This window comes from Arabidopsis lyrata (genome assembly GCF_000004255.2).
Source record: "Arabidopsis lyrata subsp. lyrata unplaced genomic scaffold ARALYscaffold_8, whole genome shotgun sequence".
Classification (NCBI taxonomy): domain Eukaryota; kingdom Viridiplantae; phylum Streptophyta; class Magnoliopsida; order Brassicales; family Brassicaceae; genus Arabidopsis; species Arabidopsis lyrata.
Genome location: NW_003302548.1, coordinates 21,541,757 through 21,561,200, shown reverse-complemented (window position 1 = coordinate 21,561,200; position 19,444 = coordinate 21,541,757). Strand labels below are relative to the sequence as shown.

The 19,444-nt window shown below is 35.9% G+C and overlaps 2 protein-coding genes across 2 annotated transcripts; both read left to right on the top strand.

The window, feature by feature from the left end:
* Positions 1 to 135: 135 nt before the first annotated feature.
* Positions 136 to 567, top strand: LOC110228523 (replication protein A 70 kDa DNA-binding subunit B-like). The gene is made up of 2 exons (XM_021026181.1): positions 136 to 342; positions 424 to 567. The coding sequence occupies exons 1-2, from the start codon at positions 167 to 169 to the stop codon at positions 554 to 556; spliced, it is 309 nt and encodes a 102-aa protein (XP_020881840.1). The 5' UTR covers positions 136 to 166; the 3' UTR covers positions 557 to 567.
* Positions 568 to 12,197: 11,630 nt separating this feature from the next.
* On the top strand, positions 12,198 to 19,009 carry LOC9302693 (magnesium transporter MRS2-2). Its single transcript, XM_021034624.1, has 12 exons — positions 12,198 to 12,384; positions 12,455 to 12,751; positions 12,871 to 12,900; positions 17,130 to 17,283; positions 17,385 to 17,506; positions 17,577 to 17,651; positions 17,731 to 17,958; positions 18,046 to 18,090; positions 18,191 to 18,235; positions 18,337 to 18,366; positions 18,450 to 18,569; positions 18,660 to 19,009. The coding sequence occupies exons 2-12, from the start codon at positions 12,500 to 12,502 to the stop codon at positions 18,744 to 18,746; spliced, it is 1,188 nt and encodes a 395-aa protein (XP_020890283.1). The 5' UTR covers positions 12,198 to 12,384; positions 12,455 to 12,499; the 3' UTR covers positions 18,747 to 19,009.
* The last annotated feature ends 435 nt before the right edge of the window (positions 19,010 to 19,444 follow it).

Below are 19,444 nucleotides of genomic sequence, written 5' to 3'. Positions count from 1 at the left end.
CAATCAGGATGATACTTCTTTAGATCATCCTAGGAAGACCATTTTGGATCTCCTTAACTCTGTCGAGGTAATTATTTGAGTAAGCTATCATTACCAATACTTTTTAATGTCTATAAATATCCATATTCATATCTAAAGTTTTTGTTAGATTGGCAAGGCAAGGTTAATGTGTACTATCTATGCAATTGATACCGACTGGGCATGGTATTACATTAGTTGTCGTGCTTGCAACAAGAAAGTCACACATATCCACCATGGAGTGAATGGTGTGAATAACAAAGGGAAGAAGCCGAGGTTCTGGTGTGACACTTGCAAATCTGTTGTCACTAATGTCGTGGCTAGGTGAAAAACTACGTTAGTTATATTTTATTATTTTGTAAATGTAAAATAGATATCTTACATAATTGTTTACATTTGATGCAGGTTTATGCTCTATGCTAATGTGATGGACAACACTGGTGAGGCTAAACTGTTACTTTTTGATTCAGTTTGCTCTGAAATCATTGGCGAGTCTGCTCCATCTGTGCTTAATGGTTCCGTTGATGAGGTTTCATGAACTACTTTATATTTAAATATATGTCTACATTGTATTAGTCACACAAGTTCCTGATATGTTTTAAATTTTAGATTGATGACCCAGACAACATACAAGATGCAATTAGGAATCTATATGGAAGGACATTCCTTTTCCTGGTGTGTGTTGAGAAAGAGAATATCTGGGATGGGAAGGAGATATACAAGGTCTCTAAAGTTTTGCAGAAAGATGGCCTTTTGCTTGAAGAACAGTTGCTGGAGGATTCTCAGGAGTTGGTCAATCCTGCATCTATAGTGTCTGGTGATCAGGTAATTGTTGTGACAGAACATTTTTGATTAACACAAGCAGAAGTACATGGATCCTTTCACCAGCTAGGCTATAGTACTAATTTCATCCTTTGTTTAACTACAGGTGCCACTAATGCTGGAGATGAGTCAAGAGACTTCTGACTCTGTCACTCCATCATCTAAACGTGTGTATGCCGACATTCCCGGTTCTTCTGATCATTCTTCTTCTTCTAAGAAGTTGTGCATTGAACCTATTGACTTTGGTGATCAAGATTCTATTCCTAAAGATCAAGAGGGAAATGTGAAGGATATAGCTCCCAATGTTGCTGTGGTGATTAAGGATGATGCTATCAAATATGACCATCAGAGTAACAATGTTGTATCCAATGGTGGAGGGGGCACACTTGAGGTGAAGAAGGAGGGAAAAAGTGTTAAAGGTGGTGTGAAGGTCAAGGTTGAAAAGAAGTGAAAAATTGTTGCTGTGAACCGGTTTATTCCATGCTTTGTTTTCTTATTGCTTTCAGATGTCTAAGACTTTGCTTTCTTTTATTCCTTGCTATTCTGTTTTAGATTTCCTTTCTATTGTTACTCTTTCACGAATGCAACTAGCTTTCGCTATATCATTTCTTTTATTTATATTCTTATTCTATACTAATTAACCTAATAGCAAAAATAATAAAAAGACTTAATACTACAACTTCATCTATATACCTAATTCATTTGTTTCATAATAGACATACACATGAATATATAGATATAACTAAATGAGAATATTAATTAACTTGATATATATGCAGGATATTAAAATTATGTAATATTACTATATATTGTCTATATATAATGTACACGAAATCATAGTTACTTTTTATTTGGGAACTTCGATAAGAAATCATGCAAAACATATCTAGCTTCCATAAGTAACAGGTAACAATGTACAATGTGTATCTTTAAAAGTAATCATTTGGTAACTGACAACTTTTTCAATCATTACCAATGATTCTCTATAATCTAAAAAATATCGTCTATATTGTTAAAACAAGTAAAGTAATAACGTTTCGATTTCCTCTTTATTCTTTAAAAATTTTATGCCTCTTACTCAATCTCTCTATATAACCAACTTGACCTATCGTGAAGGACAAACAGAGAGAAACATTGTAACTTCGCTTTTCAAAGCAGAGCAGAATAGTTAAAAAAATGGTTGATATGCATCTTCTTTCCCAAATTCGCGTTAACTCTACAGATTGGAGGGTTTATGTTAAGATAATGCGTATCTGGCATCACAATCCACCATTGAATGGTTATTTAACCACCATGATTCTCGCAGATGAGAAGGTTTTTTTGAAATTCTTACCTTCTGTTTTAAAACATAGTGAAGATCATCTTATGAGTTTTTTTACTTACTGTCTGTTAACGTTTTTTTTTTTTTTAGGGTAATTTCTGCGATGCAACAATTCCTAGAGACAATTACATGTGGAACTTTCAACCTCGACTCAAAGAAGGTTTGTGGTATTACATGTCTGACTTCCAACCAGTCGTACCCTCAGAATACCAAACCAGATTTGCAGCCATGCCACTTCAGATTAGGTGTATCAGACAAACAACCATTTGGCCTGTTAGATCTAAGGGTTATAGCAATTTCTTTGATTTTGTGACTCCTGATGCTGTCAGAAACCCTCATCCAGATGATGGAACCTATGTGACTGGTAATAGAAGACACTTTGTTCAAGTTATATAGTTATCTTTCTATATGTCTTTCTCACCATTATGTGTTGTGTTTTTAATTAGATGCTATGGGTGTGATCTCTGCTGTTTCAACCATCGGAAGGTTTCCATTTGTTTGTCGTCCTGGGGAGACAGATTATGAAGCTCGCTATGTTTGTTTCAAGATTGCTAACAATGTGTAAGTTATCAATATTTCTGTCTATTTTTGTACAAGATAATGAAGTTTGTTATCATGTTATATCTGGTAAAAACAATATGCTTTAATGGCTACATGAAATCTAGGGGTGAGACTATCAAATGCGTTGCTATTGGTAAGTGGTGTGAGTTCTTTGTCAACGCTTGGTCCAGGAGAATTAGCTCTGTAGAGTACAACTATGATAAGGTAGTTGCAGTCTTGCGTTTCTGGAGGATCTCATCGTACTGTGGTAGGTTTTAATGAGAGTTTGCTTTTGCTGAGCTTATATTTGCATTGTTATATTGACTGTGTTCATTATTGTACTATAGGAAACAATGTCTTAATGAGTGAATCTTGCTGTTCACGTCTGTACATTGATCCCATTTTCTATGAGCTAGACATACCAAGCTACCTGTAAGTATCATTTATAGTTTAGACTTCTTTAATGTTTTCATTTTTCTGTGTTAATATAAATGCAACTATTTTCTGTTAGGCGCTCATTCGAAGATATTTCAAGTGATGAGGAAGATGTCATGATGGAGATGGTTGAGGAGAACTAATAGTTGTGAGGAATATCGGTGGATATGCTACGGTGGCTACCTCTTATGGAGAACTTGAATTTTAGGTCTTATGTTTTCAGTTTCCCTTTTGAACTCTGAATGTTTTTTAATTTTCTTTTGGTTTTATTAACTACTACTGCAACTCTGCACAAGAGTTTGCAAACTATGTTTCTCTTTAATATTTTAATCTGTATTGATATTGGGCTACAAGTTGTGTGGTTTTTTGATATTTTGATGTCTACAAGTTTAAGACTAAAGCCTATTTAGATATAAAGGTTACAACTTAATTATGAATTTAAGTCAAACTAAATCAGAAACCTAAATATTTAGGAAAATTCGTTTACTTGACTAAGTAAATGATTTGGTTTAAGAAACTGTTTTGAAAGCATACCTTATTTATTGGTATTTGTATGGTTGAGAGAAGCATCAATCAAGATCTTCATTGCTTCCTGTATTTCCTTAATCTGCGCAATTATCAACCAAACTTAACTTTAAAAAACTTATCAATTATTATATGAATCACTAACAAAATAAGTGAACAGATTATGAAAATATTCTCATTGAACCATCTAACTTTATCTCAATGCCTAGAATATAGAAAGTAACTATATTTTCTCAACAGATCAATATTAGTGGATTGCTGGCGTATCTGCCATTTAATTTTGAAAAGGCTATTTCAATATGAAGGTCATTGATTATCAAAAGCACCATTTTGCATAAACTCGCTGTGAGTCTTTTGTTTTCAATTATGAAAAAAAAGCCTGACTACCCTCTTATAGACTTGAACTCTTCACCTAAACCAGCTAAAAGATCCCGTGTTATTCAAACTCCTACATCGCAGAGCCAAATTACTCAAACTTATGGCTCTAAGTCTAACTACCCTCTTCTAGACTTGAACTCTTCACCTAAAACAGCTAAAAGAGTCCAGGTTGGTCAAACTTCACCATCACAGTGCCAAATTACTCAAGCTACTTGCTCTAAGACTAACTACCCTCTTCTAGACTTGAACTCTTCTCCTAAACCAGATAAACGAGTCCAGGTTGGTCAAACTCCAACATCACAGAGCCAAATTACTCAAACTACTGGCTGTAAGCCTAAGCACCCTCTACTAGACCTGAACTCTTCTCCTAAACCAGCTAAAAGATCACGTGTATTTCAGACTCCAACACTACAGAGCCAAATTACTCAAGCTAATGTCTTGAACACAAATAGTTCTATTCCACTCAAATCAGCCTTTAGCAGAGTGTTTAGAGATATTACCAATCTTCCTTGCAGAAATGATGACACACGTAAGACCCCTACCAATCAGCAGCAATCATTTTGTGCAAAACAGACACATCAAACACTTGGTACTTCTCTTCCTACTTCAGGCTTAGCTAAACCGTCAGGCTGTACACCTGTTCCAGAAGAAAATAACTGCCATATCAGAAATTTACAAGACGCCTTTGCTAATGCATCATTTTCTCCTACAGACAAAGGTAACAGACATCTCTTAAGATACTGTCTTACTTTTCAGAGTTTTTCCATCTACTACCTAAATACATTACTTACTAATTTCAGAGTTTTTTCTTCATAGGAAAAGGAAAAGAACCCGTACTACCAACCTTTACAGACTGTAGCACTGATGATGAAAGTATAGAGGATATTAATTATATTGGAATGAATGACAGTGAATCGGATGGTACACAAAACTACTCTGTTAGCAGCACAGAAGATGAATTAGAAGAAGGTTACTCGGCTCCTATTCAGGAACCTCATGTTGAACAGATATTTAATTCTCCACAAGAAGTTATTGATTTGAGTTGTTCAGCTGATGAATCAACTGTTGAATTCACTACTCCCACTATAAGTGTTAGTAGGAAAAGTGTAGAAACGAAAGCAGTTACTCAAACTATAAATCAGCCTAAGAAAAGAGGTCGGCCAAGAAAAAATGTCCCCACAAAGAGGGCAGCAGCAAAAGCAAAGAAAACAGGTTAGAACTTATTTCATACCTTTTTATTTAACTTTATTTGATTTTCATATAGCATACTTATGAAAATTAAATATTAGTAACACTCTATTTTACCTTTAGGATATCTAGATCATGGTGATCCTACATACAAGTGTAAGTATTGTGGTGCTTTGATGTGGTTTGATGAGCGCATAAACAAAAGAAACATTCGTACCGATCCCATATTTACACTCTGTTGTGGTCAAGGCACAGTGAAATTGCCATTTCTCAAGGAATCACCAGAGCTTATAAAGAAGCTTCTTAAAGGGAAAGATGCAATCAGCAGAAATTTCAGAGAGAATTTACGGATTTATAATATGCTCTTTGCAATGATCTCCCTTGGTGGGAAGGTAGATAAATCTATGCCTAAAGGTAAAGGACCTGCAATGTTTCGATTGCAAGGAGGAAACTATCATCAAATTGGTGGATTAAAACCTGCTGCTGGGGATTATGCTAAGTATTCACAACTTTATATAGTTGATACTGAAACTGAAGTTGCGGAGAGAGCTACTGTGATTGGGTAAGAGTTATAATAGTATTTTAAAATCCATAATATTGATATATTACCTTTGCTACTATATTAAGATGTACCTTAACTAAGTATGTGTTTTCTTATTATCATTGCAGCAAGGGTAAAAACCAAAGCTCTACCTCTTGGAAAAAAAAAGTGAACAAGGAACTGATTGAAGCAATAATAAAAATGCTTAATGATTCAAACCCTTATGTCAAAAAATTCAGGTCTGCCAGAGAGAGGTTTCAATCTAATGATGATTCACCCTTTCATATGCGTATTGTTGCTGATCGTCCGGGTGTTGATGGGAGGCAATACAATATGCCTACAGCAGGAGAGGTTGCAGCTTTGATCCCTGGTGATTTCATTCCTGACATGCCAGTTCGTGACATAATACTTGAAAAATCCTCCAATGGTCGCCTAAAGCGGATAAGCCAGATTCATATTTCATATTTGGCTCTACAATACCCTCTAATCTTTTGTTATGGTGAAGATGGCTATAGGCCTGGTATTGAGAAGTGTTACAAATCAAGCACCAATAAGAAGAAAAAGTGTATAAGTATGAGGCAGTGGTTTGCTTTCCGCATTCAAGAGAGGGAAAATGAGTGTCATACTCTGCTTGAAACAAAGAGGTTGTTCCAACAGTTTTTGTGTGATGCATATACAACTATTGAATCAAACCGCCTATCTTATATCAAGTTTAATCAGTCTAAGCTACGATGCGATAATTACAACTCCATTAAAGAAGCTGCTAACTCTGGAAACAAAGATTTAGCTGAAGAAGGAAATCAGATTCTTATTCCAGCATCGTTTACTGGTGGACCTAGATATATGGTCCAAAGCTATTACGATGCTATGGCTATCTGTAAGCGTTATGGTTTCCCTGATCTTTTCATTACCTTTACATGTAATCCTAAGTGGCCTGAGATTACAAGATATTGTGAAGCAAGAGGATTAACTGCTGATGATAGACCCGACATCGTGGCAAGGATATTTAAAATCAAGCTGGATTCTTTAATGAAAGACTTAACAAAAAGGAAAATGCTTGGCAAGACAGTTGCATGTAAGTTTTTAATTCTACAGTGTCAGTTTCAATTAGAAGAATACAGAAAATTATATTTGTTGTCCCTAACAATTGATTTGTTTCCACTTCCAGCTATGTATACTGTTGAATTCCAGAAAAGAGGATTGCCTCATGCTCACATCCTCTTATTTATGGATGCTAATAGTAAACTACCAACAGCTGACGACATTGACAAGATCATTTCTGCAGAAATTCCAGACAAAGAAAAAGAACCAGAGCTATATGAAGTTATCAAAAACTCAATGATTCATGGACCATGTGGCTCAGCAAATCCAAATTCTCCGTGTATGGTTGATGGCCAGTGTTCTAAGCTTTATCCTAAAAAACATCAAGAGATCACTAAGGTTGGTAGTGATGGTTATCCTGTCTATAGGAGGAGGGTCACAGAAGATTATATCGAGAAAGGTGATGTTAAATGTGACAATAGGTATGTTGTGCCTTATAATAAGAAGCTCTCGCTTCGCTATAATGCTCATATCAATGTCGAATGGTGCAATCATAATGGTTCTATCAAATACTTATTTAAGTATATAAACAAAGGCCCAGATCGTGTTACAGTTATCGTTGAGCCATTGAATCAGGCATCAACAGGGGAAACAGCAACTGATACTACAGCAACTGGTGCTACAGCTTCTGGTGATACAGCAGATCCAGCTCAAGATCCAAATTCAAATGAGAAAAAGAAGAATGAAATAAAAGATTGGTTTGACTGCAGGTATGTTATGAACTTAACCAAATGTAAATTAGTAAGTTTTTATCCTGTTACAATTTTATTTATTCAGTTTTTTTGATGTCTATAGATATGTATCAGCCTCAGAGGCTGTTTGGAGAATTTTTAAATTTCCTATTCAACATAGATCAACCCCAGTCATGAAATTATCTTTTCATGTGGAAGGAAAGCAACCAGTATATTTCGATCCAAAGGGAAACATAGAAGATGTTATTGAACGTATATCCAATGAGGATTCTCAGTTTATGGCTTGGTTGACATTGAATAGAAAAAATGCAGTTGGAAAGAATGGAAAGCGTGCACGAGATTGTCTATATGCGGAAATACCAGCCTATTTTACTTGGGACGGAAAGAACAAGTTGTTTAAGAAGAGATCTAGAGGCTGGTCTTTGGGTCGTATTAATTATGTCCCTAGGAAAATGGAAGATGAATACTATCTTCGAGTCCTCCTAAACATAGTCAGAGGTCCACAGAGTTATGATGACATAAAGACATATAAAGGTGTGGTTTATCCATCTTACAAAGAAGCATGTTTTGCACGTGGCATATTAGACGATGATCAGGTCTACATAGATGGTCTGATTGAATTAGGTCAGCATAGTTTTGCTCCTGTTTTGAGGAATTTTTTTTCTATGATGCTTCTTTCTATGTCTCTAGCAAGACCAGAACATGTTTGGTCAGAAACATGGCATCTATTATCTGAAGATATTTTGGCTAAGAAGAAAGAAGAGTACAAAAATCCAGGTTTATGATCCATTTCTCTACTATTTAAAATTATGTTTTCAGTCCAATTCAGAAATCGTCTGTTTTAACTTCCACAATACTATTTGCAGACCTTACACTCACAGAAGCTCAAATAAAGAACTACACCCTACAGGAGATAGAGAAAATTATGTTGTTCAATGGAGGAACTCTAGAAGATTTTGATCATTTCCCTAAGCCTACAAGAGAGGGGATTGATAATTCAAACCGTCTTATTGTCGATGAGTTGAGATATAACATCGAATCTAACTTGGAAGAACAGCATGTCGAGTGGAGAGACAAGCTAACTCCTGAACAGAAAGGTGTATACAATGAGATAACCGGCGCAGTATTCAATGGTTTAGGTGGAGTTTTCTTTGTTTACGGCTCTGGAGGAACAGGGAAAACATTTATTTGGAAGACACTCTCTGCGGCTATTAGATGTAGAGGTCTAATATGTCTTAATGTCACCTCCAGTGGCATTGCTTCTTTGTTGTTGGAAGGAGGAAGAACCGCACATTCAAGGTTTTCTATTCCATTGAATCCTGATGAGTTTTCTGTTTGCAAGATCAAAGCTAAATCAGATTTAGCAGATTTGATTAAAGAAGCATCTCTCATAATCTGGGATGAAGCGCCAATGATGAGCAAGTTTTGTTTTGAAGCTTTAGATAAAAGCTTCTGCGATATTATCAAACACGTAGAGAACAAGGTATTTGGTGGAAAGGTAGTTGTATTTGGAGGTGATTTTAGACAAGTACTACATGTTATTACTGGTGCTGGTAGAGCAGAAATTGTTATGTCATCTCTAAATGCTTCATACCTTTGGGATCACTGCAAGGTTTTAAAGTTGACCAAGAACATGCGACTACTAAACAACAGTTTAAGTGCTCAGGAAGCTAAAGAAATCCAAGAATTCTCAGATTGGTTGTTAGCTGTTGGTGATGGTAGGATCAATGAGCCTAATGATGGTGAAGTGGTTATAGATATTCCTGAAGATTTGTTGATTACAGAAGCAGACAATCCAATAGAAGCAATTACTAGGGAAATTTATGGAGATCCAACTAAGCTTCATGAAATCCGTGATCCTAAATTCTTTCAAGCGAGAGCTATTCTAGCACCAAAAAATGATGATGTCAACACTATCAATCAGTATATGCTTGAGCATCTGGATAGTGAGTATACTTTAAGTCTTTACTGTTTATTTGGTTATTTTATAATCATTGCTAAGTTGCTACTCTAATCAACTAATCATATCCCTTTTGTTTTCTACAGGTCCAGAAAGAATTTATCTATCTGCTGATAGTATAGATCCTTCAGATTCTGATGCTCTTAGCAATCCTGTTATTACTCCAGATTTCTTAAATAGTATCAAGGTTTCAGGTTTGCCTAATCATGCTTTGCGTTTAAAGATTGGTGCTCCTGTTATGTTGCTTAGGAATTTAGATCCTAAAGGAGGCCTTTGCAACGGCACTAGACTTCAGATTACGCAGCTTTGTAATCAGATTGTGGAAGCAAGAGTTATAACAGGAGACAGAATTGGTGATATCGTTTTTGTTCCTCTCATAAACATTACTCCTTCAGACACAAAACTGCCATTCAAGATGCGTAGAAGACAGTTTCCACTATCTGTTGCATTTGCTATGACTATCAATAAGAGTCAGGGACAATCTCTTGAGCGAGTTGGACTTTACTTGCCTAAACCAGTCTTCTCTCATGGCCAACTATATGTTGCGTTGTCTAGAGTGACTTCTAAAAAAGGTTTGCGTATACTAATACTCAACAAAGAAGGGAAGATTGAGAAGAAAACAACAAATGTTGTTTTCAAGGAAGTGTTCCAAAACATTGACTGACGCATCAGTACTTAGACTTTCTCTACAGTTAAAGCCTTGAAGGAGGTAAGTTTAGTTACCATTTCCTTTTTAAGATTTCAGTTATGGTATGAAAAACCACCACACACCATTTTAATGCATCAGTCTTTGTTTTCCTATTGTAGGAACGTGATTTCTAATAAACAAGACAGTTTCAAACTCAAAGATGCAAGGAGATCGGCAATCAAATGTCTATCTTCATACTGAACTAATCTGAAGTCATTTTCATACTCTTAAGTTCTGCAATTTCCGTTTAAAATAAAACACTAAAACTAAGACACTATTCTTCATACATGATTTGTTTCTGGAGACTAACCTTGCTTTCTTATGGAGTTGATGAATTCTTCTCTTTCAATTTTTTTACTTCTCTGTCCATCTTCGTAAGACTTTGTGCTGGAGTTAGGCTCAGTAAACTAGCATATTTCAAAGTGAATTTAAGATCAATAGTTGAACAAGCGTTTATGCTTCTCTTAGAATTTCAGTTAACACTATAATATATTCGTTTACCTGAGTTATAGTAGATTGATTCATTTCTATAAACTACTACCAATTCTACCTATTATTCACCATCAATTACTACATTTTTAACATACCTTAACAAACAATTGTAGTTTCAATCATCGAGTTGAACAATCACTAACCTTTAGAATGATCCGATTATGAAATGAACAATTGATTGATTTGTCTTCTGTACTCCATTGCTTGATTACGCACTCGGTTTATAGCACCAACCTTTACATGCATATACTGAAGTAGCCAGATTAGATTCAATGCTGCATGGAGATTTGAATCGCCGGAGGTTTTGATCTGCTACAATCCCATCCGAATTTGAGAGAACTTATTTGCAATCCGAAACATTAATCGAAATCTTGATAGTATGAGAAGCTTAATTCAGAGCTTGAAGATTGCAGAGGATCGTGAATTGAAGATCTATGCCTGTCGGAATTGAAAATTCCGTTAAGGCACCGACCGGTTTGGTATCATCTAACCAAGCCATTTCTTCGGTTTTGTTTTTTGTTTTTGGTTTTGGTTTGTTTTTTTTTTTTTTTTTTTCTTACCAAATACAGTAATATTAATTTAAGTATTCTATACAAACTTTTTTATCTAACTAACTATTACTAATGACATAAATTAAATCCAAAACACTTTATCTTCTAAATTTACACACTTTTAAAATTGTTATATCTTTTCCACCAAAAATATGTTCATATATACCATAAATTGTATTTTTATTAAACTCAATAGATTCAAATGAAATCAAATACAATATCTTATTTCTCTAACTTTATAAAATTGGAAATGGCATAATTTGAATACAAGTAACTGATCTATTGGAAATTTTTAAAATCTATTTTAGTAAAATGAAATTGATATATACAACTATATTGAGTTTTATACATTTAAATATATACAAGTATATTGAGTTTTATACATCTAAATTAATAAAAAATTGTATTATGTCAAATAAAATATTACAATTAATAATTAATAAAATAATCAAATAATATTTATGCCCGCGGTGTACCGCGGGTTAACATCTAGTATAGCATAAACTAATAGTGGATATGGATCAATAACTATATTAAAATAATTCGAATATCTAAAATATCATGTGTAATTCATGTGTAGCATAAATCTAGCTCAGATCAGTTAGAGTTAGATTTGTGTTTGGTATTTCAAGTAGTTCTAGTAATTCAACAATTTTGGATAATTGTGTCATGTAGATTTTTTTGCTACTCTCAAACTGATAGCTCTGATAACCAGCAGATAAACTCGTATTTTTCTAGTTTAGATTTATTCCGATCCAAAAATAAATTATTTTTATTTTCTTAATCTAAAATAAAATCGGGTATTTGGGTCGAATTTAGGTAATTCGACACATAATTATCAGAAATCAGAGTTATTAGCGCCGGTTTACTTCGGTTATTTACGGTTTGATTAAAAAGAAAAAAAAAGATTCACCTCTAACAGAATATATCACGTTTTCCTTTTTTTCTGAAACTGTAAAACTCTCAGAAAGCAAAACATACAAAAACCAAACCTAAACAAAATCTAGAAAGAAAGATTTTCCGAAAATCTTTTTAATGAAAAAAGAGCAGTCAGGACGAGAATTCGCTTTCCTGAATCCATTAGAGTGTTGTTATCTCCGTCGAAATCGCATGAACACTTGAGCTCAAAAAGGTCTTTATTTTTTTTTCAAAAGTTTTGATGTTCGATTGTTGTGTTCATACTCGTGCTCTAAATTTTTCAGACGGCGTGGAAGTGGACGGTGAAGTAATTTTTTGTTGGGAAAGACATGGCGCAAAACGGGTATGTGGTTCCGGCGGATCCTTCGGCGGTTGTGACGGTGAAGAAGAAAACGCCACAAGCGTCGAAGAATTGGGCTATTATTGACACGACGGGACAGAGTGAGACGCTCGATGTCGATAAGTATGCTATCATGCACCGTGTCCAGATCCACGCTCGCGATCTCCGGATTCTCGACCCCAATTTATCTTACCCTTCCACTATTCTTGGCCGAGAGAGAGCCATTGTGCTCAATTTGGAGGTTGCCTTTTCTTTTATTTCTTCTTCAGCCATTCATTGTTTCCGGGTTTTTTTTTTTTTTTTTTGTTTCAGAGTGTGATTAGTTTTTTTTTTGTTTTTGTTTGTATTGTGCTGATGCAGCATATCAAGGCGATTATCACTTCCGAAGAGGTTAGTTTACACTTAGATTTATAGGGTTTTTGTTGTTTTACTTGGCTTTATCACTTAGAAAGAGTTTCTTCATAACTCTGTTCTGTTCTAGAATTTGTGTTTGCTTTGAAAGATATTTGAGAGCATCGGAGAAAGACACTTAGAGTAAACTCATTTCATTACCACACACATTTTCACAACAATACAAGCTCATACTTATAGAAAAACGACAACAGCTACTCTAGTAACAACTACACAACAACTCTTACTTGACTTTAAGACATAAGTTTAGTTTACAAGCAACTTCAAGTACCCAAAACACTGTTACAACAACTCCACTTACTTTTCTTAGTTTGGTTTGAGAACCAAAATGACATTATTCAACACTCCCACTTGCCATTTTGTCACTCAAACCAAGCTCTTCTCGAAGTCTTTCAAAGATTGGACCTCCCAATGCCTTGGTGAAGATATCAGCGATTTGATCTTCACCCTTGCAGTACCTTAGCTGAATATCTCCAGTTCTTTCTGATTCTCGAACAAAATGATACTTGATTTGAATGTGCTTTGTCCTCCTATGTTGCACTGGATTCTTACCAATGGCAATAGCAGATTGATTATCGCAGTAAATAGGCACACCTTCTTCTGTATTGATGTTTAACTCCTTTAACAAGCGCCGCAACCAGATCGCTTGATTTGTGGCTGCACATAGAGCCATGTACTCAGCTTCTGCGGTGGATTGAGCGATGGTATCTTGTTTGCTGGTCTGCCATGAGAACATTGTCGACCCAATGCAGAAACAATATCCTGATGTAGACTTTAAATCTTCGTTGCATCCACCCCAATCACTATCAGAGTACCCAATCAATCTTGAATCACTTGTAGTAGTAAATCTCAATCCTACTCCAGTAGTTCCTTTTATGTATCTAAGCACTCTTTTTGCTTCTTTCAAGTGTTTAGAGGTTGGCTCCTTGAGATACCGAGACAGATAAGATGCAGAGAACATCAAATCTGGCCGAGTAGCAGTCAAGTACAGCAAGCCTCCCACTAAACTTCTGTAGAGAGTTGGATCCACATAACTTACTTCTTCTTCATGCTCTTTTCTTTTAGGAAGCAGAGGAGTAGACACAGCATTGCAGTCCTCCATGTTGAATTTCTTTAAAAGCTTCTTAGCATAACATTCTTGAGACAAGAAGATTCCCTCTTCACTTTGCTCAATCTCCATACCTAGAAAGTAGTTTAGTAAACCAAGATCAGACATTTCAAACTCTGTTTTCATTGTCGTTTTGAACTCTTCCACCATGGCCTCGTCATCACCAGTGACAATGAGATCATCAACATATATGCATACCACCAGTAGCTTTCCATTTGTTTTCTTTGTGTATAGAGCATGATCATTGTCACTTCTTTTGAAGTTTTCTCTATGAAAGAATTCATCAATTCTGCTATACCAAGCTCTTGGTGCTTGTTTTAAACCGTAGAGAGCTTTATGTAAGTAGAGAACATAATCTTCTTTTCCTTTTTCTTCAAAACCAGGAGGCTGTTCTGCATAAATTTCTTCTTCTAGATCACCATTCAAGAACGCCGATTTGACATCAAGTTGAAATAGCTTCCATTTTCTTTGAGCAGCCACAGCAAGTAATACTCTGATAGTTTCATGTCTTGAAACGGGTGCAAATGTTTCAAGATAATCAACACCATATTGTTGTGTAAATCCACGAGCGACTAGTCTAGCCTTATGCCTTACTACATTACCTTTAGCATCAGTTTTCAGCCTGTAGATCCATTTGACTCCGACAACATTCTTGCCTGGTGGTCTTTGAACTAGCTCCCACGTTTTGTTTTTCTCTATCACTAGTATTTCTTCCTCCATCGCATCTCTCCATTCAATATGCTTTGAAGCTTCCTCAAATAACGCTGGTTCTTCAGAAGCAGTAAAGCATCCTTCACATACTGCAGAGTACTCAATGTCTGCGTATGGAGCTGTAAGAAGTATGTCTTCGAGTAATTTGGTTTTTCTGTTTGGTGGACTTGACTCTTCTCTTGACGTATCCAAGCTTCGGTTAGGAGTTCTTCTCTCTCTTGATTCATCATCACTTGATCCAGATTCATCTCTACTAGGACCTTCTTCTTCACTAATTTCTACTAATGTTGACAAGTCACTTTTCTTTATCACTTCTTTGTTGTTCCAGTCCCATTTACTTTCTTCTTCAAAAATAACATCTCTGGAGATGTCAATCTTGTCTTCTCCCAGAATATAGACCCTGTAACCTTTGGTTTGGGAACTGTACCCAACAAAGATTCCCCTTTTTGACTTGTCATCCCATTTTCTTCTCTTTTCATCTGGTATGTGTACATAACATACAGAACCAAATACCTTTAGATGACTTACAGATGGTTTTGCTCCACTCCAAGCTTCAAGTGGTGTCATGCTTTCAAGCGCCCTTGTAGTGGTTCTGTTTTGAGTATATGCAGCAGTGTGCACAGCTTCAGCCCAAAAATTCAGAGGCATATCCTTAGCTTTGATCATGGCTCTTGCCATCTCAACCAAGCTTCTGTTTCTCCTTTCTGAGACACCATTCTGTTGTGGAGAGTAGGTTGCAGTCAATTTTCTTTCAATGCCTTTTTCTTCGAGAAACCTTGTAAATTCTCCTGAGAGATACTCAGTTCCTCTATCTGTCCTTAGCTTCTTGATTCTGCAACCAGATTGATTCTCGACAAGATGCTTGAATCTCTTGAAAGTGTTGAATACTTCAGACTTTGCTTTTAGAAAATAAACCCAGACCATTCGTGTTGCATCATCGATAAATGTGAGTAAGTATTTACTCCCACTTAAGGATACGTTTTGCATAGGACCACACACATCACTGTGAATCAGTTCAAGCTTTTCTTTTGCTCTAGATTCTGATTCTTTTGGAAAAGGATCACGGCTGTGCTTGCTTAGAATGCAACTCTCACACTTTTCTTTATCTACCTTGAATTTTGGTAAGCCAACTAACATCTCTTTTGACTGCATCATCTTCATGTTTGAATACCCAGTGTGTCCAAGCCGTTTATGCCACAGTTCTGCATCACCACTCTTGGCCACCATTGCACTTTCCTTTTTAGAGGGCCACTTTATATGGAAGCTCTTATTCACCATCTGAACTTCACCAATTTTTCTCCCGAGTCTGTCATGTATGATGCAGCTTCTCTTTTTGAACTTGACTTGATATCCGTTGTTGATCATCTGAGGGACACTTAGTAGATTCTTACCAAGATTTGGTACAAGAAAAACATCTTTTATAATTTTGACTCTTTTCTTGGTCATAACTTCAATATCTCCTTTTCCTTTTGACATCATGACGGCACCGTTTCCAACACGTATGGGAACATTGATGCTAGTGTTGATGCAGACAAACTTCTTCTCATTTGGCGTCATGTGGTTTGTACATCCACTGTCTATGAGCCATACATCCTCTTCTTTTTCTTCTTTATCTTCTTGTCTAACACTGAACATGTGATTTTCTTCATCATCATGTTTATGTAAGACTCTTCCTTTGGAACTTATCTTCTCTGTTCCTCTTTTTTCTCTTGCAGGATCTTCTTGATCCGCCATTCTCTTCTCTTTTGCAGGACCCTCTTGATCCGCCATTCTCTTCTTGACTGTTGAAGCTCCAGGACTGAAACGGAGCTCTGATACCATGTTGTTTTACTTGGCTTTATCACTTAGAAAGAGTTTCTTCATAACTCTGTTCTGTTCTAGAATTTGTGTTTGCTTTGAAAGATATTTGAGAGCATCGGAGAAAGACACTTAGAGTAAACTCATTTCATTACCACACACATTTTCACAACAATACAAGCTCATACTTATAGAAAAACGACAACAGCTACTCTAGTAACAACTACACAACAACTCTTACTTGACTTTAAGACATAAGTTTAGTTTACAAGCAACTTCAAGTACCCAAAACACTGTTACAACAACTCCACTTACTTTTCTTAGTTTGGTTTGAGAACCAAAATGACATTATTCAACAGTTTTGCAGTGGAAAGTTTCGATTTTTTTCTGAATGTCTAGATGTTCATATTAAAGTTTGATTCTTTCTTGTTGCCAGTTTTTCATAATGTTTACACTGTAAGGAACTTGAGCAATCGCTGAACTTGACAAAATTTGGCTAATTTTTCAGTTCTGTTCTTAGCATTCGATAGTGTGTTTAAAAGTTTTCAATATCAGCCAGGCCTTGATCTATTTTTCAGTTCTGTTCTGACAGGTTTTGCTTCGGGATCCGTCTGATGAAAATGTTATTCCAGTTGTGGAGGAGCTTCGAAGACGCTTACCCGTTGGAAATGCAGCACAACATGCTCAAGGAGACGGGAAAGAGATCTCAGGTGCTCAGAACGATGGTGATACTGGTGATGAAGATGGTATTGTCCCCAGAGACTCTTGGCTCTTTTCCTAAACCATCTAAAATCTGTGAAATTCATGTCCTTTTGATGACCCTTAACTCGGTTTTGTTGCAATATAGAATCCCCATTCGAATTTCGGGCGCTGGAAGTAGCTTTGGAAGCAATCTGTAGCTTCTTAGCTGCAAGGACAGCAGAATTAGAAACAGCTGCTTATCCTGCTTTGGATGAGCTTACCTCAAAGGTAGGTTACCTCATCATTTATTATCACCAGTGATCCAAATTTTAACAGCATTTTTGCATTCGTCTTGTAGATTAGTAGCCGTAATTTGGATAGAGTTCGAAAATTGAAGAGTGCCATGACTCGGTTGACAGCTCGGGTTCAAAAGGTGAGCAGGTATCTTTTCTTATGACTATGAGTATTTGTAATAGGAACAAAGAATTAAGAAGCTTCATCACCTTTTACAGGTAAGAGATGAACTCGAACAGTTGCTGGATGATGACGATGATATGGCGGATCTTTACCTTTCAAGGAAACTTTCCAGTGCTTCCTCACCGATTAGTAGTGTTGGTGAACCAAATTGGTATGCTACTTCCCCAACAATAGGTTCTAAAATTTCAAGAGCAAGTCGAGCGAGTTTAGCCACAGTTCGTGGGGATGAAAATGATGTTGAAGAACTTGAAATGTTACTCGAGGTTGGTTGATTCTGCACAAAATCTTTTATTTGTTCTATCTTCCATTCAAATGCCAAGTCTCAATACAGACGTTTGATATCTTTGCAGGCATACTTCATGCAGATCGACAGCACTTTGAACAGATTGACAACAGTTATCCTCTTGCTCCTTTTTTGTTCTGCTCTTTTTTTCGCAGACTTTTTTTATTTTAAAAAACTGTCTATCCAATTCTTAATATTTGATTCTGATGCAGCTACGTGAGTACATTGATGACACAGAGGACTACATTAACATCCAGGTACCCAAAAACGAAACCTCCAAATTCATAACATCTTTTCTTGAAATCTGAATCCTCAAAAGTCATTTAAAACCTATAAATCGTCGGTTTTCTATTCACAGCTTGACAATCATCGGAATCAGCTTATTCAGGTACGTGAATGTTGAAAGCCAAATCTTTTTTATGTATCATCTTCTTGAGCTTCTTTTCTTGATCATCTTCAAAAATCCTGCAGTTGGAGCTTGTGTTAAGTTCTGGAACCGTTTGCTTATCAATGTACTCTCTTGTCGCTGGAATTTTCGGGATGAACATTCCATACACATGGAACGACAATCATGGATACATGTTCAAATATGTAAGTAACCAGACTTCTATTTGCATAGGAATGAAATGAAGATCTCTCTCAAGATTAACCAATGCATTATCGGTTTTTTCGTTATTGCAGGTCGTGAGCTTGACGGGGACACTTTGTGTAGTCGTGTTTGTGATCATAATGTCGTACGCTCGGTACAAAGGACTTGTGGGATCTTGATGGCTGAATTTGGGTAGAGGGAGAGATTGTGAAGGGGGCATGGGCAGATTCTTGTTTTCGATTATTGTACTTGTGGTCGTTCTGAGTTTTGAACGAGCTTCACAATCTTTTTACTTGTCGCATCATAAAATTAATCAAACATATTGAAAAGAATTGAAAAAAAAAAACTGCAGAAGCATTGTTGTGACTTGTAATTGTAAAGATAAGCTCTACCATCGAATCCTTACAATTAGAGCATATAAATTATATTTAGGATTTTATTCTTTATATGTATCAGAATAAAGAGTACCATAGTTTATTAAAAAAAAATCGAATAATTTATAAAAGTTTATTTAGTTTTATACTCACAAATATTGTCAAAAAAATAAAAGTAAAGCCTACAAACTTTTGACCCATGTTATCATCCGTACCAGCTATACAACTTTTGAGAATTGATGATATGAGGTTTTCTATTTGTAGCCTCTTCATGATTTAGGTTTTGGATTCTCTTTGTTTCTTCTCTTGTGGTCTTATAAGTCTTATCAAAAGAGAAGAGGTTGAGTTGTTGAGATTCCATTGAGACAGAGAAGAAGGTAAAGGGATTGGGCTAGAGTTGGGCCTGTTGTTGTTTATTTTAAACAAAGTCAAAGTTAAAATCCATCCAATAGGAGCTTTAGAAGAAAATAGTTTCTAAAACAAAAAAATGTATGCATGCGAAC